Source organism: Myxine glutinosa, chromosome 9, assembly GCF_964187855.1.
Source record: "Myxine glutinosa chromosome 9, kmMyxGlut1.1, whole genome shotgun sequence".
NCBI lineage: Eukaryota > Metazoa > Chordata > Myxini > Myxiniformes > Myxinidae > Myxine > Myxine glutinosa.
This window is the reverse complement of record NC_136269.1, coordinates 458,322-481,123: the sequence shown is the minus strand read 5'-3', so window position 1 is coordinate 481,123 and position 22,802 is coordinate 458,322. Positions and strand designations below refer to the sequence as shown.

Here is a 22,802-nt window from a genome sequence, read left to right as displayed (position 1 = left end):
GGGTAGCAGCTCCTGAATAAACGCTTCCTGGTGCGCATTAGCCAGCATTCCATTTTTTATTTTAACCTTTTGCAAAATTAGAAATTGCACTCATAAAGGTTCCGATGCAACATTATTTGGCATCCGATGGCATTATTTGGCCTCCCTTCTGCCGACGTTTTTGGCCAAACTTTTCCGTGCTTTAACAGCGAGGAAGGTTGAACACCTGTCCATGTTTACTTTCTTTATTCACCAAATCCAGAACAAAACAGATGGAGACGTTTGCTCGGCACCAGCCTGTGCAGACATCCTCATGACAACATTTGCTCAGGTCGGGTGAGTGCCTCACCTTGTGTTCATAAAGCTGCTCCATTTAGTGTTCCAGTCCAGGTCACCAGGTGCAATCCTACTTACAAAGCAACAAGATATTTTTGATGAGCCTTTTGATTATATTATCGGATGGAGACCGTTGTACCTGGTTTTTCAAGCTCATCGGTACTTTCGGTGGAATCCTATTTATACATGGTTGTTGGGCTGAGGCTACGTGTAAACAACACAAAATGTGTAACTCGGTGTGCTTTCCACGCATGCCTTGCTCACTGATTCGGCCTTTGTGCTGAAACTGAAGATGCGAGGCCTGGTTGTTCAATCAAGCCGAATGGCACAGACTGTGTGTTCTGCTCTCTCACTGAAATGATATCGTCGAACCTTTCTTCTCCTTCCAATACACATATCCTTGGTCCCACTTGATTTTCATACTCTCTTCATTTTTATTCTACCAACTCTTCTTGCCCAGAGCTCTCCTGGTGTTGGCTTCATGGTTAAGGTGGCTGCCTTAATATATTAGGGTCTTGAGCTTGAGCCCTGTCGTGCCGTTGAAATAACACTAGGATGGTTGACTCAGCTTGCCATCCTTTAGAGGCCAGAAAAATGAGTACCAGATGACGGTAAGAGGAGCACTGCATCACTGACACAACCACACTTCCAGAAATGATGCAACCAGCAGTCACACGCTGCATCCGAAACAACATGGGTCTTGAAAGCCTGGAAGGTCAGAGCTCTGATTCCACTCACATCAGTGCACCTGTATCCTGATAAGGTTTTCTGTAAGAGTTGGTATTATTTTGATGCTTTACTTCCATCGTATGTTCCACCTTGATGTATAATACAGAACAATTGTACATCGTCATTGCTTGTGAAAAAGCTTCAACGTACAGGGCCTTCATAAAGTATTCACACCCCTTGACATTTTCACATTTTGTTGTGTTGCAGCCTGAATTTAAAATAGTTTAAATTGAGATTTTTTGTCTGATCTACACATAATAACCCATAATGTCAAAGTGGAATTTTGTTTTTTCATTTTTTACAAAATAATTACAAATGAAACAAGTACAGATACATTCAAAGTCCACCGCCCCCATGCCAAATAATTAAATATCTGAGAGCGCGGCATTTCCGTTCGCCTCCGGGGCCCGGCAATACCGCAGTGAAGCTCGTAGGGGCTGCATTGGGAGGGAGAGGTGTACACTAATTGATTGATTAATTATATAATTAAAATCAACAAAAGATTATCACAAAATATTTTCTTAATCAATTGGCTAATCGCATAACTAAACCACGAGTGCTTCATTCGAAGATGTATCTTTTAGAAATTTAATTAAATAAGTCAGTAATAAAAAATTAAATAATTAATTGATTAATCAATAAATAATTAATCGATTAATCAAAAATAACCTTGATAGCCACATCACTAGGTCACTGTCATGTCCAAATATTAGCTTCCCAGCTCAAAAGATGCCTGAGATATTGGCCAAATGAGAAAGAAAATAAATAAATGATTAATAATGAAAATAAATAAATAATAATCATTAAAAAATTAAATTATTAATCAATTCGGTCAGAGAACACATAAACCACCACCATTTCATCAGAATCTGTAACTGGGGAAAAAAAAGAAGTAATTAATTGAATAATTAAATAATTAATCGATTAATTGATTAATCAATAAATCAAAAATATCCTTGATAGCCACATCACTTGGTCACTCATGTCCAAATATTAGCTTCCAAGCTCAAAAGGTGCCTGAGATATTGGCCAAATGAGAAAGAAAATAAATAAATGATTAATAATGAAAATAAATAAATAATAATCATTAAAAAATTAAATTATTAATCAATTCGGTCAGAGAACACATAAACCACCACCATTTCATCAGAATCTCTAACTTCAGAATCATTGGAATCTCCCGCGATGAAGCTAACTCCGAGGGCCTTTCACTCACTCACCGCAGGCAGGTTGGTGGTCTTTCCGTCTTCTACCGACTCCTCTCCAGCCTTGCCCCCAGCTCTCTCTGGGCTCTGTCCCCCAAATATTCCTACAGGTCGCACAAGATCTGCCTGCAACCCTCTTATGTTCAAACTTCCAAAATCAAGACTCTCTGCTCACCTTCACTCCTTCATTCCTCTTTTCTCCCGCCTCTGGAACAAACTCCCTCACTCTCTTCAATCCCACTCCTCCCTCCAGGTCTTTAAAACAGCTGTTCACCACCATCTCTTATCTTCCCCCATCCAAATCCTTGATCTTTTCTCCCCCCACTAATTTCACCCCAAATCCACTTTTTTGAAATACCAACTTCTTTCCTGGAAATCCTTGGTGTCCTTGTGTTTTATACTTCTCCCACCCCCCCCCCCCCCTTACCACGCCTCCTCCCCCCAAGCCCTCTCACTCCCACACATCTCCCGATGTCCCTGCTCTCAAATGTTGTGTTTGTGTGCTTCCCCTTCTCTCCCCATCTTGTCTACCGCTCCCTCTTTTTATATATTTTGTTTGTCTGTTTGATTTCTTTGGTGTGATAGGTCTTTCACGAGCCTCGATTGTGTATCCCCCCCCCCCCCCCCAAAAATTTTTTTTTTTAGCATTCATCAAATAATTAAATAATTAATCAATAAATTGATTAATTGAATAAATCAAAAATAGCCTTTGCAGCCAAATCACCTAGTCATTGGCATGTCCAAATATCAGCTTCCTAACTCAAAAGGTGCCTGAGTTAATGGTCAGAAGAGAAAGGAAATTTGATTAATTAAATGAGTACTTAATTAATCGCTAATAATTAAATAACTCCTCAATTAATTGATTAATCAAAAAACAAAAAATAATGTTTTTGTCGAAGGACTTGCTCACTATTGCGCCGAAATTTCAGCGTCCTCGCTCAAAGGATGGCTGAGATATCGCCCAGACAAACAAACAAGAAAGAAAACAAACAAACAAGAAAACAAACAACCAGAGTGAAAACTGAGTTCTCCCTTTCAGCGTGCGTCAATGCCGAGCCCCCTTCGGTGCCCGGCAATGACGTTTTGCAATGCCTGGAGAATCTCTGTGGAGATGGCATAGGAAAGGTGCGGTGTACAATACAGAAATATCTAATTTACATAAGTATACAACCCCCTGAGTCAAGCAGCGCCTTTGGCAGTAATTTCAGCTTCGAGTCTCCTTTGGTATGTCAGCTTTGCACATCTGGATTTGGGGAGTTTCTCCCATTCTTCCTTGCAGATTTACTCAAGCTCTGTCAAGTTAGATGGGGAAGTGTCGATGAGCAGCAACCTTCAAGTCTTTCCACAGATTCTCAATGGGAATCAAGTCTGGGCTTTGGCTCTATGCTTGGGGTCGTTGTCCTGTTGGAACGTAAATCTCCACCGCAGTTTAAGGTCTTTTGCACTCTGAAGCAGATTCTCCTCAATAATTTGCCTGTATCTTGCTCCATTAATTGTTCCCTCTATCGTTACAAGTCTCCTAGTCACTGCCACTGAAAAGCATCACCATAGCGTGATGCTGCCGCCAACATACTTCATGGTCGAGATGGTGTTAGATAGGTGATGACATGTGCTCGGCTTTATCAAGTTTAGAGTAAAATTTTCATCTCATCAGACCACACATTCTTTTATTGCTTGCCCTACCGTGTGCGTTCTACCGAGTGCGCGCTACCGAATGTGCTCTATTGAGTGCGCTATACTGTATGCGCTCTACCACATATGCCCTACCGCATGCGCACTACCATATGCGCTCTACCGAGTGCATGCTACCGTATACGCCATACCGTATGCGTGCTACTGAGTGCATGCTACCGTATGCGCTGTACCGAGTGCACTCTGTCGTATGCGCCCAACCTAGTACGCTCTGCCGTACGTGTGCTACCGAGGGTGCTCTACCAAGTGTGTGCTACCATATGCGCTCTACCATATGCGCCCTACCATATGCGTGCTACCGAGTGCGTGCTACCGTATGCACCCTACCATATGCGCTGTACCCAGTGCGCTCTATTATATGTGCTCTACCTAGTATGCTCTGCCGTATGCATGCTACCGAGGGCGCTCTACCAAGTGTGTGCTACCACATGCACTCTACCATATGCACTCTACCATATGTGCTCAACCATATGCGCACTATCGAGTGCACTCTCCTGAGTGTGTGCTACCGTATGCACCCTACCGTATGCGTGCCCCCGGGTGTGCTCTGCCGTATGCGCGCTACCGAGTGTGCGCTACCGTATGCGCCCAACCAAGTGCACGCTACAGTATGCGCTCTACCATATGCACTCTACCGTATGTGCCCTACCGAGTGCGCTCTACCGTATGCGTCTACCGTAAGCGCTCTACCATATGCGTGCTACCGTATGCGCGCTACCATATGCGCTCTACCGTATGTGCTCTTCCATATGTGCCCCACCATATGTGCTCAACCGTATGCGCACTATCGAGTGCGCTCTCCTGAGTGCGTGCTACCGTATGTGCGCTACCGAGTGCGCCCTACCGTATGCGCGCCACCGGGTGTGCCCTACCGTATGCACCCTACCAAGTGTGCGCTGCCGTATGCGCTCTGCCATATGCGCTCTACCGTATGTGCCCTACCGTATGTGCCCTACCGAGTGCGCACTACCGTATGCGCTCTACCATATGCGCTCTACCGTATGTGCCCTACCATGTGCGCTCCACCGTATGCGCTGTACCATATGCGCTCTAACGTATGTGGTCTACCGTATGCGGTCTACCGTATGCGCTCTACCGTATGCGCCCTACCGTATGTGCCCTACCATATGCGCTCTACCGTATGCGCCCTACAATATGCGCCCTACCGAGTGCGCGCTACCATATGCGCCCTACCATATGTGCCCTACCGTATGTGCCCTACCATATGAGCCCGACCGAGTGTTGTTCTAGTTAGCTCTGCCATTGTTGGAAATGGGCGTATCTTTATTTATTGTGAAGGCAGCCGATGTCATGACATATAAGTACCAGAAATACGATATGTTGATAGGGATGGGAGTGTTTGTTAGCAGAGAGGAAATCATACGTGTGGATGGCATCATTGATTTGGAAATGTTGACATCAAGTGTCATAAAACCAAAATCTTTTCTTCTAAACGTTATAATGTATAATAGATATTTCAACATATCAGGGGAGGATGAAAGACTGTTGTCTGTAATGTCATTTTGTACATTTTTTTCTAAGATACATAAAACGGGAACAGGTGCTGTGGGTCATGTTGCGCAGGTCGCTCACCCCCTTGTTTGCTCTAATCAACTTCACAGAAATTTCTCCATCTTTAGATTCTCCGTCCACATTGAACTGAAGCACAATGACTTTCACACTCTCTTATTGAAGGACAATTTCCTCGTTGCATTAAAATGCAAGACAATCTGTGCGCGTCCACATCTTGTCGGGGACATGAACGCACCAGATTCGTCTGATTTGGATGCTTGTTGTTTGACATAAAATTAGTCCTTGTATGCAGGTGTCTGAAGCACAATGCAATTACTACAGGTGCATTGCCTTTTAAACGATGTGGGCATAGATATATTCAAAGGAAACAGATTGCATTTGCTGAAGTGCATTTTGTAATGCTACCCGCGTGGTAATATGCGATGTAAGAACACTTATATGGTCGGTGAAGAATTAATTAAACGTGTATGCCTATTTCCCAGCAAGTTGAACTCCCGCTGCCCCTTGTTGAATATTCAAAATGCGAGCACACGCCATTTTGCATCCCTGCTTGGGCCATTAGGCGGCCACCTTGGAGACCGACAAGGCCATCAGGGAGCTCTGTTATCTTTGCCGTTCATGCATACGAGCGACCGTGGTGTGGCACGGGGTTATTGCGGGTAGGCCACCAGGGAGCGAGGTCTGCATGGGACGCGGAACAAGGCCTCAGCTGCCTCGGGCTCCGCTCGCGGCCTTTTCAACAATTTGTCACGGGCCTCGCTTGCCTTGCCCGGCCCAGCGCGTCACGTGCTGTTCGATCGGTGGGGGTCGTGAGCCACCAGTGGCGAAGAGAAGCGAGGGTGAAAATGACAGACTTTTCCTTTTTGAAATGCACTTCCGCTCAGGATAGGCCCATGGATCAGGTCGACCCAGATGTGCTGGCTGTCCGGTGGATAGTCTTCGATTGGGATTGCTAAACAAAAATAACCAGTGACATGACTTTTTACTGAAGGTAGAAAAGTATGTCAGATGCATGGATTGGAGGGTTTGTTTAGCTCCGTTAAAGACATTTATGTTGAGTCGTTTTTGTTTAAATTTGTGTTTGTGCTGTAATTTATTACAAAATGTAATCATACAAGGACATACATGTAGGGAAATGTGTGTGTCGGATGCCAAACAGGTGCCGAGAACAAGCACTTTATACTCTCTGATCGAGTTTCCTTTTGTAACGACATTAGCGTTCTGCACGTACTGTTGGGAATCAATTTAAATGATTACTTGCCTGTTCAAACATGTTGTTTACAGAATTATTCCAACTTAAACAAATTTCAAAGCATACAATTTATTTGTGGAGACCTCTGCCTTTCCGGGTTCATGTTTGTTCATCTGTGGAATTATGCCAAGGTGTGGAGTAAATATTTTTACCTTTGCTATGCCATCTCCAGGCGCTACATGACGGCATCGCCGGGCACCGGAGGGGGCTCGGCAATGACACGCGCTGAAAGGGAGTACTCAGTTTTCACTCTGGTTGGTTGTTGTACACCGCACCTTTCCTATGCCATCTCCAGGCATTGCAAATCGTCATTGCTGGGCACCAAAGGGGGCTCGGCAATGACACGCGCTGAAAGGGAGTACTCAGTTTTCACCCTGGTTTGTTGTTGTACACCGCACCTTTCCTATGCCATCTCCAGGCGATACATAACGTCATTGCCGGGCACCAAAGGGGGTTCGGCAATGACGCGCGCTGAAAGGGAGTACTCAGTTTTCACTCCCGTTGTTTTCTTGCTTGTTTGTTTGTCCTTTTTCCGGGCGATATCTCAGCCATCCTTTGATGGATGATTTCAGTAGTCTGAAATTTCGGCACAATAGTGAGCAAGTACTTTGGCAAAAACGGAATATTTTTGTTTTTTGATTAATCAATTAATTGGGATTGCTAAACAAAAATATGAAAATAAGCAGATAAACAATTATTATTATCGATTAATTAAATACTTATTTATTTTCTTTCTCATCTGGGCAATATCTCAGGCACCGTTTGAGTTTGGAAGCTGATATTTGGACACAACAGTGATCAAGTGATGTGGCTATAAAGGATATTTTTGATATATCGATTAATCAATTAATCGATTAATTATTTAATTTTTTCGATTCATAATTTATTGAATTAATTTTGAAAAAGTTACAGCTTCGGATGAAACACTGGTGGTTGAGGTATGCTACTGGTGGTTGAGAATTTATTTTACGATTATTATTTATTGATTTTATTATGCAATTAATCAATCAATTATTGTACACCTCTCCATCCCAATACCGTCTCTATTTGCTGCACGGCGGTATTGCCGGGTGTGAAAGGCGCCCCAGGAGTGCCGCACACTGGATGTTATTTATTTGGCATGGGTGTTGGTGTACTTGGAATGTATCTGTACTTGTTATTTTTGTTGTTGTTGTTGTTGTTGTTGTGGTTCCTGTTAGTGGTCGATTTTTGAAATGTGCGTCCATTGGTCGGACAGCTGCCGGACCACACCCACATCTGTCGCTTGACTCCACCCACCATAGCACCAAGCTGGGATGATATGGCTACCATTTTGGTTTTCTGGTGGGCCGAACACATTAGGCCTGCAGGCCTTAGCTGATTATACACTTCCCGATTTGTTGCGTCAGATTTTTATTGGTTTTGTTTGGGTTGAGTGTTATGGACGATGAGGAACCCCAAAAAATCCAATCGTAAGTTGAATAATAGTAAGAATTAATCAAGCCCGTCAGAATGCATGGTATATGTGAACGCACGGTGATCAAGCATTACATTACACAAATAATTACAAAAAATAGTGTTATGTAATTTTTGAATGACCCCATATTGGGCTTAAGCAATGGGTGACGGTGTGATGAATCAGCTCGTTCTGATATAACTGTGTGGAGGCTGACATGGATGAGAGGTGTTGAGTTAATCTTTTAATAACACATTAAATGTGCGTTTCCCAATCGCCTGTTACCGGATTTTGTTGCAAGATGTGACCACAGTGTGGTCATTCTTTTTCTGGAAATGACGGCCTCACTCTTGAGCTTTCCCTCCAATGTCATTGTCTTCCTGCGCTTGTTATGATTTACAACAACCAAAGGAGTCATTCAACAAATAACAAACATTTACACTGAACGAAGTACACTGTGCACACTTCTAATTATATTAACGGGCAATGGGAGAGGTGAAGGACACAAGAATGTTGAAGGTTGGATCTTGACAGAGTGGACGACAGCTATGAAGAGCGTGCTTCTTATGTGGAAGCGGCAGCCAGGCACCATTGCAAGCCCTCTACGTTTGAAGAGTTCTCTGTCCAAGTCTTCAACCCCACGTTGGAAAAACAGTCAGGTACACTTTTGGGTTGTCTAATAATAGTCTCAGTAAGCAAGGGTGGGGAATATCAGACACTCGTGTGTAGAACTGTTCTGCAATAGAATATAGATCACAAAGTTATTGTGTAGCACTCGTGGCATTCGACGAAGCGTATGCATGAAAATGATCCAACACGCACGTCGACATGAACCAAACTCCAGGATCAATATTCCTTATTCCTCATGCCCCAAAAATTGCAAAGGAAATGAAAATTTGTTTTGCTATTTCAAAAGTATAAGACAGTGAACTGAGGGTACACAGTAGTAATGTAAAGTCAGAAACCACTGAGAATACATTTTTTGTTTAAATGAGGAGCAATGGCGTGTTGCTGTACTCGGCAGGGGCTGCAGCTGCAACATGTGTGTTCGGGGAAAGTACCAGGGAGGAACCCGAGTCGAATCCATTGGCCTTCCAGGCTGGTGTGAAGTTCCGCCGCACGCATCGCCCGCATCGCTTTGCCAGCGCAATTTCCAAGCCATAACAACGGTCCAGGCTGGTGTGGCCTTGTCAATTACCGTATTATTGATTAACTGTCAGAGAGATGTTTGTGCCTGTTTTATGATCCACAAGTGCCTATTTCTGATTGTTTCTGCCATCTTTTACTTTTAAGTAAAAGTAAAGACTTTTAATCTTTTAATCGCCGTTTCGATACCGAGATTTAATCGCCGAGACTTTTAATCGCCGTTTCGATACCTGGGATGGAACACGTAACGGATATACCTGCATCCCTCAGAGACCTCAAATACGTTTTGGACTTTAGAATTTTTATAGAAAACAATGTAGCTATAATGTTTCAAATGTTTGAACATCTCATTTGGAATTGCAGAAGTTGTGTACCAAGTCTTAATATCTTATAAGTGGGAATTTTCAAATTGTTATCTCCCAAGCCGTGTCATTTCAAGAACCCCTGCTCTATTTTATAACTGAAAAGTTCTTAATTGTGAAAAGGAACAAGGGAAGTGTATTTAGCAGTTGATTTTAAAGAGTACAGTTTTGCGTTCCAAAACACAATCTCTTCATATGAAGTTTTCTTTAAAGATATGAATCATTTCTTTACAACCAGTTAGTAACTTTACACTCCTGTACTGCGTTATTGCTTGAAAACAGGACCAACACCAAAAGCTGCCTTAACCCTTTGAGTACAGGATTTTTTTTATATATAAAAATACCCCCGGTAGGGGATTAATTTGGCATTTTGGTACGGGAATACAACCACGTACTGACGATCTATTTATAGGTACCAGCAACGGTACCCGCCCTATGGGCGGGGCTTCAATTAGGAGGCCCAAATGAAAAGGTAAAATATCAGAAATTGAAGGCTTTTTTATTTTAAACGATTCATATAAACATCCGATGAATCATATCACACACAAATCATCAAAATCTAAACAGTATCTTTAGAATTTCAATAAAAGCCACATCACTATTCATATCGGTAAATATTATTCCATCGTGTTTCAAATCGTGATATCAACTGTACGCTTTTGTCTAGGGAATTTTTTAAAATGATTTTGTACCTCTTCTTCAGCTTAGAACTTCAGGATAGACGACATTGCTGATAAAAGTTCCTTTTGACATAAAGTTTTGACATATCATTCCATTTTTTTTCTGAAAGAAACACGTACAGTTGATATCACGATTTGAAACATGATGGAATAATATTTTCCGATATGAACAGTGATGTCGTTTTTTTTATTGACATTCTAAAAATACTGTTTCGATTTTGATGATTTGTGTGTGATATTTAACGGATGTTTATATAAATCGCGCCTCCAAATCGAAGCCCCGCCCTTAGGGTGGGTACGTTGCTCGTCATATATAATGGTGATGCAACAATTTTTACCGCTTTGCTTTGAAGAATGGGAATGAAGGGGGAGGAGCGTTTTAATATGTCTGGTTGAAGGCTTTGGGTGGTGAGGGGGCTTGAAGCCAGATTTTAATCTTACAGTCACCATATTTGTGCTCACCGTCACTGCGATGCGAAGCGAAAGACGCCTCAGAGCTGTCACATTCACAATCGCTATGTCGTATGCACTCCCGATACGTGTTTCCTTCATTGTAAAAACTACCAAATCAACAGTTAAAAGGATTTTGAGCCAATAGGTGTTATGGCCTTGGCAAGATCGATGGAGACAGCGATCTGTTAGTGTATACACCACCCAAATAGCTATGTGGAATTCTCTCATGTAGAGATTAAACATCGTTTGAACTTTGGCCGAGGTCATTATTTACTTTTAATGATGTTTATATACGAATGATGTTTAATTATGTTTGTATTGGTTTTGGGTCGTTCTTTCAGAATATCTCGTGGGATTGTGAGTTGGAGAGACGGCCGTGATGGCGGGGAGGGGGTTGGAATTCTCTCAAGCAGGGATTCAACCCGTGTCCTTATAAAAGGTCTTTGTCCGAGGTCACAGAGTCCGATCAGTACAGCTGTGCAGCGATCGGTGCAGCGGTTTGTGCGGCACCCGGGAAAACAACATCGTCATAATGAAAACATCGTCACAATGAACGTTATGCGAACGTGAGTGTCATGCGGGAGTCCAAACCTGAGAATGCTGTAGACCAAAGCTGAAATTGGAAAAACTAAATAGCCTATTTTACTCCTGGAGATCCCAGGATTACCCACCCAAAATATCGTTGCGATTGGTTCAGCAGTTTTTGCGGTACCTTCGAATGGACAGTCAATGACGTGTAGTAACATCATCCGCACACAAAACTTTTTTGCGGGTTTGCGGCACTGGACGTCATCCGTACTCAAAGGGTTAAGTGGTGTTTACAGAATTTAAATGTGCAAGGGCCCATTTACAGAATGTTTTAATTTACAAGGGGCCATTTACAGAATGTTTTAATTTTCTATAAAATAAAATGATATAATTTCTATAAAAGGATGGTTTCGACTTGCTCACCAAATCTATTCATTCCAAAAAAAAAATCCATCTCTTGCAGTTCCTTTTTTCTACATTCCCGAAACTCTCCTGCACTCCACCCCTCCTTCAGCGTCCTCAAACGTATTTTTGACTCGAAGGTCTCAAGAAACTCATTTTGCAATAAATGTTCGTTTCCCATTAATCGTCCACTTTTCAAAATCCAATCTCACCCCTCCCCTCCAAATCTTCCCCATCACCCCTCCCCTTCAAAACTTCCCCATCACCCCTCCCCTCCAAATCTACCCCCTTGCCCCTCCCTTCCAAATCTTCCCCATCACCCATCTCTTTCAAATATTCCCCCTTGCCCCTCCCCTCCAAATCTTCCCCATCACCCATCCCTTTCAAATCTTCCCCCTTGCCCCTCCCCTCCAAATCTGCCCCATCACCCCTTCCCTCCAAAACTTCCCCATCACCCCTCCCCTCCAAAACTTCCCCATCATCCCTCCCCTCCAAATCTACCCCCTTGCCCCTCCCCTCCAAATCTTCCCCATCACCCATCTCTTTCAAATCTTCCCCCTTGCCCCTCCCCTCCAAATCTTCCCCATCACCCATGCCTTTCAAATCTCCCCCCTTGCCCCTTCCCTCCTAAACTCCCCCCACACCCCTCCCCTCCGAGACTCTCCTTCGCTCCTCCGCTCCGAGACTCCCCTCTCACCCTTCCTCCTCAAAGTGTCCTCCCCGCTTCTTCCCCCTTCCAACTTTCACCTTCATCTCTCCCAACCTTCTGCCTCGCTCTACCCCCTCCTCAAATAACACCTCACTGTGCCTCACCCAATCACCATCAAAGCTTTTGTCCGCCCCATTCTTCCCTTTCTCCAAGCTATTCTGAAATCTCTGACACACCTTCAACAGCTCTCCCTACCTCTTATTACCCTACCCCCCCCACCCCCCACCCCCCTGTTCTTTTTCCGATGCTCCCCCTTCCTCTTAATTAACGGTATGGACCTCAACATCCGGGGCCTTCGCTCAAACTTGACTGATCTCTCCATACAGGTTGCTTCTGACAAACCAGACGTGATCTGCTTAACAGAAACTTTCCTCCTTTATGATGTCTCTGATTCCGTGGTATCTCTCCCAGGTTACTCCCTCCTCCGGTATGATATACCTGAGCCTCGTCCTGGAGGTTGGGTTGCTATCTTTATTTAAAAAACTCTCTTCCTCACTCGCCCTGCACTGCCCTCTGTCCACCTCACCCCCAGGAATACCTTTGGCTACGGCTTCCCCTTCGCTCCCACCTTTTGTTCATATGTGTGTTGTACCGTCCACCAAACAGTGATGACTCCATCTACATCTCGCTGTCCAATAATATGGACCAACTTCTATCTACTCATCCCAACTCTCTCTTCCTCATATGTGGTGATTTCAATTGTCACCTTGCCAGTTGGCTGGGTGTGGGTCCCTCTCTCACCATCCATGGCTCTTCAGCAAAGGACTTCTGCGACTCACTGGAACTGACGCAATCTGTCAATTTCCCGACCCGTATCTCAGTCAACGGAGCATCCTCTCTTCTGGACTTGGTTATGACTAACTTCCCTGAAAATGTCTGCTGCTCTTCTGCTCCTATCGGCTCATCTGATCATGTGCTTGTTAAAGTGGACATCTCTCTGACCATTCTCAGAGAGCCTCCTCAGCGTCGACGAGTCTGGCATTTCACTCAGGCCAACTGGCACAGTCTTCAAGCAGCCATCAATCATCTGGACTGGTCGCCCATCTCCACCGCCTCTGACATCAATTCTTCCTGGGAATTCTTCCAAAACAAACTGCTCTCTCTCATGCACAGATTTATCCCATCTCGTCTTCAGTTGTCTTACCCTTCCTCCCGTCCATGGTACACTGAATCTTGTGGTGAGGCTTTTGCCCAGAAACAACTTGCTTTCGTCTCCTGGAAAGCAAATCCAACGGAAAGAAATCTCATTTCCTTTCACAAAGCCCGAAACAAGTGTGTGTCCACCCTCAGGGGAGCCAGGAAACAATATCTCTCCATTCTCAAGACCGAACTCTCTTATCTGTCTCCCTCGTCCAAATCCTGGTGGCGTCTGGTCAAATCTGTTTCTGGTGTTTGTTCCCCACCCATCCCATCCCTCACCTCAAATGGCTACACGGCTGACTCCGCACATGAAAAAGCTGAATGCCTCAACTCCGTGTTTGCCTCTAAATCTTGTGTCCCAAACCCATCCCTCTCTGTACCCACCGTACCCAGTCGTACCCAGCTGCTCCTGGACTCTGCGTCCTTTCCTACTGACAAGGTGGAAAAGTTTCTGTCAACCCTCGACTTTGATTCTGCAACTGGACCTGGCGGCATCAGCCCACGGGTCCTAAAATCCTGTTCTTCCGCTCTTTCACTCCCTCTCTCTGTTCTCTTCACCCTCTCTTTTGCTCAAGGTCATTTGCCATCTGCTTGGAAATCAGCCAACATCACCGCTTTGCACAAAAAAGGTGCAAAAACAGATCCTAGCAACTACAGACCAATCAGCCTTCTCCCAATTATCAGCAAAGTAATGGAATCCATCATTGCTTCAGATATGAAATCTTTCCTCTTCTCCAATGGCTTGATCTCTGATCATCAATTTGGTTTCAGACCTGGTCACTCTACTCTGGACATGCTGCTTCTGCTTTCTCAACAATGGATGGAGGTCCTCAATGCTAAACAGGGAATTAGAAGCTGTCTCCCTTGACATATCATGTGCCTTCGATACGGTCTGGCACCCCACTCTGCTCACCGAACTCTCCTCCTTTGGTATCCATGGAAATCTCCACGCATGGCTGGCGGACTTCCTCTCTAGTCGTAGTCAATGTGTGGCCCTGAATGGGTTTCTCTCATCTCCTCTTCCTGTTCAGGCTGGAGTTCCCCAAGGCAGTGTTCTGGGCCCTGTGCTTTTTCTGGTCTTCATGAATGATCTCTCTGACTCTCTTGAAAATCCTCTCTATCTCTTTGCTGATGACTCTACTCTCTGTCGCTCCATTCCTCATCCCTCAGATTGGCAGTCTGCAGCCTCCTCATTTTCTGCAGACCTGGACAAAATCACAGACTGGGCAAACAAGTGGAACATGTCTTTCAAATCCTGACAAATCTCACACTCTTACGATGTCTCTCCGAAAAGACCGACTGGACAACCCTCCCATCCACTTTCTGAATAATCCTCTCCAAGAAGTTCTGTCACTCAAGCTTTTGGGTCTCACTATCTGCCATGATCTTTCCTGGGAAAACCACATTTCAAATCTGGCCTCCAAAGGCAGTCGCCGACTGGGCATCCTCCGTCGTGCGAAGTCCTTCCTTGGCACACCTGAGCTCCTCACCACATACAAGGCTTTCATCCGCAGCTCAATGGAATACTGCTCTCCCCTCTGGGCTGGTGCTCCTGCCTGACATCTAGCTCGGCTTCACGCTGTTGAAACCAAAGCGTTCAGAATCATTGGAATCTCCCGCGATGAAGCTAACTCCAAGGGCCTTTCACTCACTCGCCGCAGGCATGTTGGTGGTCTTTCCGTCTTCTACCGACTCCTCTCTGGCCTTACCCCCCCAGCTCTCTCTGGGCTCTGTCCCCCAAATATTCCTACAGGTCGCACAAGATCTGCCTGCAACCCTCTCATGGTTAAACTGCCAAAATCAAGACTGTCTGCTCACCTTCCCTCCTTCATTCCTCTTTTCTCCCGCCTCTGGAACAAACTCCCTCACTCTCTTCAATCCCACTCCTCCCTCCAGGTCTTTAAAACAGCTGTTCACCACCATCTCTTATCTTCCCCAATCCAAAACCTTGATCTTTTCTACCCCCGCTAATTTCACCCCAAATCCACTTTTTTGAAATACCAACTTCTGTCGTGGATGTACTTGGTGACCTTGTGTTTTATACTTCTCCCACCCCCCCCCCCCCCCATTCCCACGCCTCCTCCCCCCAAGCCCTCTCCCTCCCACACATCTCCCTGCTCTCAAATGTTGTGTTTGTGTGCTTCCCCTTCTCTCCCCATCTTGTCTTCCGCTCCCTCTTTTTATATATTTTGTTTGTCTGGTTGATTTGTTTGTGAAATAAATGTTAGGTCTTTCACGAGCCTCGATTCAGTATACAAAAAAAAAAAAAAAAAAAATTTGCAAGGGCCCATTTACAGAAAGTTTTAATGTGTAAGGGCCATTTACAGAAAGTTTTAATTTGCAAGGGCCATTTACAGAAAGTTTTCATTTGTAAGGGGCTATTTACAGAAAGTTTTAATGTGTAAGGGGCTATTTACAGAATGTTTTAATGTGTAAGGGGCTATTTACAGAATGTTTTAACCCTTTGAGTATGGGATTTTTTTTGATAAAAATACCCCCGGCTGGGATTAATTTGGCATTTTGGTACGGGAATTCAACCACGTACTCTAAAGGTTATTACGTACAACCACGTACTGACGATCTATTTATAGGTATAGTCGATGACGTATAGTTACGTCATCCGTACACAAAACTTTTTCGCGGGTTGCGGCACTGGACGTCATCCGTGCTCAAAGGGTTAAAGATGGACCTCATCATTGTAATTTTGAACTTTACGATGACTCCCCGTCCCCTTGCTGTCGCGTCGTATGCCAAGGTCGCTGTACCAACCTGCTCACCAACTCACCGCAAAGTACCGACAAAGTTGGTCTGAAAACTTGATGCAATTTGAATTCTTTAAGATTTCCCGTTTTGGGCTCGTCGACTCCCGTTCATTGTGATCTTTCTGAAAGACGCATGTCGTCAATCTTAAGTTAAACGAGCCATCATATTTGTAAAGTATATAAGTCTTGCTGTACCGATCGTTTATTTTTTCAAAAATAAGATTTAATGTGATTATTTATAATTGTGTGTAACCGTGATGCTCAACTCCAGGATTCCATTTGAGAGGAAGCAAATGGTGCTCGTGCCCCGCACCTGCCAATCCGTGCCGCAGTGAGGTGCTCACAAAAGTTCTCAGATTCGACCCGACCATACCTGCATGCTCACCGATGAGTTTGCACTTTGCTTAACAAATAAAACAAACAATAAAACCAACATCTTGTGTCGCTTTCAGTTGTCATTTGTCAAATTTCCCTTTTGGCATCTTTCGAGCTTTATGATATCCCTCAGATTTGGTCACGTTTGCACTTTTCTACAACTGTGAACCATTTTAGAATATGTGGGTTTGATAGATGATCAATAATCACATTCCTGAGTCTTCATTGTTAGCATTGCCTTTTCTTGCATTTCAGCCTTTTGTCAAGACAGGAAACATTTTTATGTGCTCTTAGACTGCACCACTGGCAGAACGCTATCGACGTGCTGGTGGTTGCCACCTAGTTTTGTCTCATCAGCGAGCAGACACCAATCCAGTGGTGTATTTTTATGATTGCTGCTTATCAAGTGCTGAACTTTGTTCTTACATGCATACATACATACATACATACATACATACATACATACATGCATACATACATACATACATACATACATACATACATACGTACATACATACATACATACATACATACATTCATACATACATACATACATACATACATACATACATACATACATACGTACATACATACATACATACATACATTCATACATACATACATTCCACGGACAAAAAAATGAGCCGAGTTAATTTTTTAGCATTTTTTGTCACAACGATTTTACCATACATTAAAAAAACCACCAAAACACGAGAACATGCACAAATAACTACACAAATCAGTGTGGAATAGCTTGTGCCTTAGCTTCTTAAAATAATCCAGAATTTTGATCAAATTTTCACAAAACTTCTTGCACCAATAAATGTCATTATTGTCCCATTCATGTTTGGCAGCTTACCAAAGTTGATCAGAATTTGCAAATTTCCTTCCAATAAGTTTGTGCTGAATATCGGCCCAAAGATTCTCAATGGGGTCCAAATCGGGACTCTGACCAGGCCAGAATATAAGTTTCAGGGACTTTTTCTCCAACTACTTTTTGGAGGCTTTTGCAGCATGGGCCGGGGCATTATCTTGTTGAAAAATGACTTATTTGCTTTTCCCTCCAGGAAATAGCTGTTGGAGGCTGGGAAGTAATCCTTTCTCTAATATTTTCTGGTATTCCTTGGCAGTAATTGACTGTCCACACCATATCAGCTCACCAACACCAGCAGACTAAAATGCACCCCAGACCATGATTCCACATCCTCCATGCTTCGCAGGTGTTGAAATGCACTCGGGGTTGAATCTGTCACCAGATCTGTGAAGGGAACATTCTGGGGCGTCACTGCAAATCTGAAATCCTGATTCATCATCACTCCACAGAACTCTCTGAAACCAATCTGAATCACAGTTCCCATATTCAGCCAAAAAGTGAAATCTGTCCTGAATATTTTTCTTCGATAATAGACGCTTCTCTTAGCTCATCTTCTTGAGGCAAAACCATCTTGTGATGGTCTTTCTGGAAACAGTCTTGTTTTCAGCAGTTCTGAACTCCTCTGATAGTTTCTACAGGCTTTTCTTTCTTTCCTGGAGAACCATGAATTTCAGTTGCCTGTCATCTTTACTTGTAGTGCAGTAGAACCTGCCTTCTGGAACTGTGGGCCTATTTTCTTCATGGTAGGTAGATAATTGGGGATGTTCTTCTTCTTCAGGAGTTGTGGATTTCAGAACGTGTCTTGCCCGCTCGACCAAGATGATCAATTCGATTATTAATATCCCCATTTCTCTTACTTTGGAGGCAATTCTAAATTGAAACACAAAAAACATTACCTACACTAACTGTACAAATCATAAATTAGAGCAATTTAGGCACTAAAAACATGACGACACCCTAAAAATGCATTGCACATCTTTCAAAGCGTACTTCGAACAGTTTAAAAAAAAAATCCTTTTTTGTGACATAGAATAACTCAAGACCAGCAGACAAAGTCTTATCTTCCTTTCTTATGTGTAACATTTTAATCTGTTTTGTCTTACCTGAGATATTTCATAATTTTAAAGATAAAAGGCAAAAATACAGAAATGTCGTCATTTTCTCTTTAAAAAAAAAAAAACTTCTTGAAACACGAATTTTTTTAATGAAAAATTGCTGTAAACCACGCAGAGGGCTTTTAGATACTGTACCATGGGTAATCTAAAACGGAATATGTACCACAGTATGGCTCCAAACTCCAAACTTGCTATCTATGGCTCCAAACTTGCTATCTATGGCTCCAAACTTGCTATCTATGGCTCCAAACTTGCTATCTATGGCTCCAAACTTGCTATCTATGGCTCCAAACTTGCTATCTATGGCTCCAAACTTGCTATCTATGGCTCCAAACTTGCTATCTATGGCTCCAAACTTGCTATCTATGGCTCCAAACTCCAAACTTGCTATCTATGGCTCCAAACTTGCTATCTATGGCTCCAAACTTGCTATCTATGGCTCCAAACTCCAAATTCCAAACTTGCTATCTATGGCTCCAAACTTGCTATCTATGGCTCCAAACTCCAAACTTGCTATCTATGGCTCCAAACTTGCTATCTATGGCTCCAAACTTGCTATCTATGGCTCCAAACTTGCTATCTATGGCTCCAAACTTGCTATATATGGCTCCAAACTCCAAACTTGCTATCTATGGCTCCAAACTTGCTATCTATGGCTCCAAACTTGCTATCTATGGCTCCAAACTTGCTATCTATGGCTCCAAACTTGCTATCTATGGCTCCAAACTCCAAACTTGCTATCTATGGCTCCAAACTTGCTATCTATGGCTCCAAACTTGCTATCTATGGCTCCAAACTCCAAACTCCAAACTTGCTATCTATGGCTCCAAACTTGCTATCTATGGCTCCAAACTCCAAACTTGCTATCTATGGCTCCAAACTTGCTATCTATGGCTCCAAACTTGCTATCTATGGCTCCAAACTTGCTATCTATGACCCCAAACTTGCTATCTATGGCTCCAAACTCCAAGCTTGCTATCTATGGCTCCAAACTTGCTATCTATGGCTCCAAACTTGCTATCTATGGCTCCAAACTTGCTATCTATGGCTCCAAACTCCAAACTTGCTATCTATGGCTCCAAACTCCAAACTTGCTATCTTTGGCTCCAACCTTGCTATCTATGGCTCCAAACTTGCTATCTATGGCTCCAAACTTGCTATCTATGGCTCCAAACTTGCTATCTATGGCTCCAAACTTGCTATCTATGGCTCCAAACTTGCTATCTATGGCTCCAAACTTGCTATCTATGGCTCCAAACTTGCTATCTATGGCTCCAAACTTGCTATCTATGGCTCCAAACTCGAAAAGTGTTTTTATTTTTATTTTTGCCCTGGAGTGTACATACATACACACACACATACACACACACATACACACATGATTCAATGTAGCAAAGGCAGAATCCTCATGAGGTGTTCCCACAGCAAAAGCATGAAGCGCATGCTGCGAGTTTGTTTCAAATGATCCTTTCGGCCGTCCATATTTATCAGATTAATTAATTAATTTGTCATCCTGTACATCATTATTACATCTTCGGAAGTGATGTCATTAATGCAAAGCAGACCGTGTTGAACGTTCTCACGATGATCCGATAAATTCCAAACTTTGGCCTTTCTTGGATTATGGAGCATCTCAATCCCAGAGATGTTTGAATATGTCTCGAGCGGTATTTCGGTTATTGGAAATAATAACACCAGTTTGATTTGTTCACCAAGTTCTCAAAAGGAATATATTTTTAAAATGTTCCAAATACGTATGTTTTTCTTTTCATAATTCCATTGTCCTGTAATCGCACTATTGTTTTCCTTGTTTCGGACAATTGTGTTTATTATTTCATTTGCTGAAAAACAATAAACAAAAAGTGCACTTTATGTGATTGTTTTTTGACTTGATTTTATGCCATGGTTATCCCACTGCGTGAGTAGAGATGAAACTAATAAATGCAATCCTTTAATAACCAAGTTGCTATTCTACTTGCTTGTGCTGGCAGGATGTCCTGGAGGTGTGCACACTAACCTCTACGCTGTCTACCTTGGGTTGCAATGTGGATCCACATATATACTGTCATCCAGGTGTTTCACATGCAGGCAGAGGTATAAATGTGTGTTCCGACCATTGTGAGGGTGTTAAGCCGGAAGATGAATTTGCAAGAATTGGTTGCTGGTGGACGTTTCTTTGTCTTTTTAAGATCAAGACTCATGGAAGCATAACGAGGGGAGGGGCACACTGCAAGCTGCAAGTAGGAAAGCTGGGTTAGGTGGGGTTAATTGGGGTAAAACAGATTTAGGGTAGGAATGAGAGATGACATGAGATGGGGGTGACAGATGACATGTAGTGCACTGCTACTTCAATCCAGGGAGGAAGGATTGGATTTGAACGGCTTCAGGAAGATGGTTCCACAAACACCAGAAAAGAGTGGAGGTGTGGATTGAGCCTGGATTTTGGAATTTATCTCGGACTAGCAGAAGTACCCGGCGTTGCTGGGCGGCGGGAGGGGAGGGGAGAAGGGGGAAAGGGGAGGGGGGACAAGGGGGAGGAGAGGGGGTAGGGGGAGGGAGGGGTGAAGGGGAGGAGATGGGGAAAGGGGAGGCAGGAGAGGAAGGGGGTTCATATATATATGCTGGTGGGTGAATGGGATGAATGTGGCGTTCATCACGTTTCTGAGTTAAGTGTGATGCTGAAGAGGAGGAGGATTAAGCCGTACTACCAACTTCGTACACTTCCGGAATTGTTTGATTTATTTATATTCAAATGCCTGGTGAATTTGTTTTGTATTTATTTATGCGAATGTGTACTTGTATATAACTGCCATTAATTTTAAAAAGCTTAGGCACAATCGAGCGATTTTTATTATTTTTTAACTCCAAAAAAAAACGATTTTTTTTTTTTTTTTGACTAAAACACTCCCAGGAACTCACTGACGAACCTCTGAAAGTTTGACGAAGATCCGTTCAGCCATCTCTGAGAAAAATGGCGACACAGACACATCTCTCTTATATAGTCGATGGGATTACTGAAAGAAAACGTGCACACTGGAAAAACTGAGGAGCGTTTCAGACCTTAGAGCAGCAGCAGCTACACCAGAGAAGAAACGATAAAAGCAGAGATGTCACACCTGCCTGTGATGTAATTGTTCTTCATTGTGGGAGATGCCAATAATATTGAGTGCTTTGGATTCCATACAATCCAGAAGAGACAGACATGATGAGGGAAGGGTGAAGTCCATCCCAAATAGTAAAGCAGTACTCCATTGATCTACAGACAAAATTCTTCCAGGCAGTGAGGAATTATAATTTATCAAGGAATGACTCTTAGAGTGACGGAGGATTCCCACTCTGTGTGTGCATTTTTGGAGGCCAGGTTTGCTGTGTGGTCAACCCAGTATAGTTAATGGCTCACAGAGAAGACAAGAATTTGAAGATGTATATGTATATATAAAGTGAATAAAAAAATTTATGCTAAATTAAAAAGGCAATCCCCACATAGAGAGTACGAGCGTACCCTCTGATATCTGTGCAGTGTCTGTCTTGTCTTGTCTTGCCACTGAACTACTCCCTCAAACTTTTATGAAATCGTAACGAACTTCTGATGTGCACCTATCTCTCTCGTGTGTGTGTCCGAAGGGTATTTTTCTTGAATTTGTTTGAAAAAACAATTTTATTTTATTTTAACCTTTTTTTTTTTTTTTAATCTTCAACTTCAATTGTTTATAAAATGTAATATCACAAACACTACAAATAAATTTGTGCAAAATAATTGTTTGCATGATGATTGGTGTAAACCATGACAACACAGCAACTCAGAACCAGTCATCTCTCTATATATCTACATATCTGGGCAGTGTCTGTGTTGTCACTGAACTACTCCCTCAAACTTTTGTTTCTGTGGTGCTGAGGTGTTTTGAATTACGTCGTGGTGAGGTGTTTTGGATCACAACATGGTGGACATGTTTTAAATTATGTGGTGGTGAGGTGTTTTAAATTACGTGGTGGTAAGGTGTTTTAAATTACGTGGTGGTAAGGTGTTTTAAATTACGTGGTGGTAAGGTGTTTTGAATTACGTGGTGGTAAGGTGTTTTAAATTACGTGGTGGTA

At 43.1% G+C, this 22,802-nt stretch overlaps 1 protein-coding gene across 2 annotated transcripts in view; it reads left to right on the top strand.

The window, feature by feature from the left end:
* The window catches only part of LOC137435670 (ral GTPase-activating protein subunit alpha-1), a 532,061-nt gene extending 511,336 nt beyond the window's left edge, over positions 1-20,725 (top strand). The window contains exons 40-42 of one of the 2 annotated variants that reach the window (XM_068129617.2): positions 8,708-8,820; positions 9,186-9,340; positions 20,699-20,725. In XM_068129617.2, coding sequence (XP_067985718.2) covers positions 8,708-8,820; positions 9,186-9,325 — 253 coding nt within the window. In that variant the 3' untranslated portion in view covers positions 9,326-9,340; positions 20,699-20,725. Of the gene's footprint in view, positions 1-8,707; positions 8,821-9,185; positions 9,886-20,698 lie in introns of those variants that run through there. The other variant, XM_068129616.2, reaches the window with a different exon arrangement.
* The last annotated feature ends 2,077 nt before the right edge of the window (positions 20,726-22,802 follow it).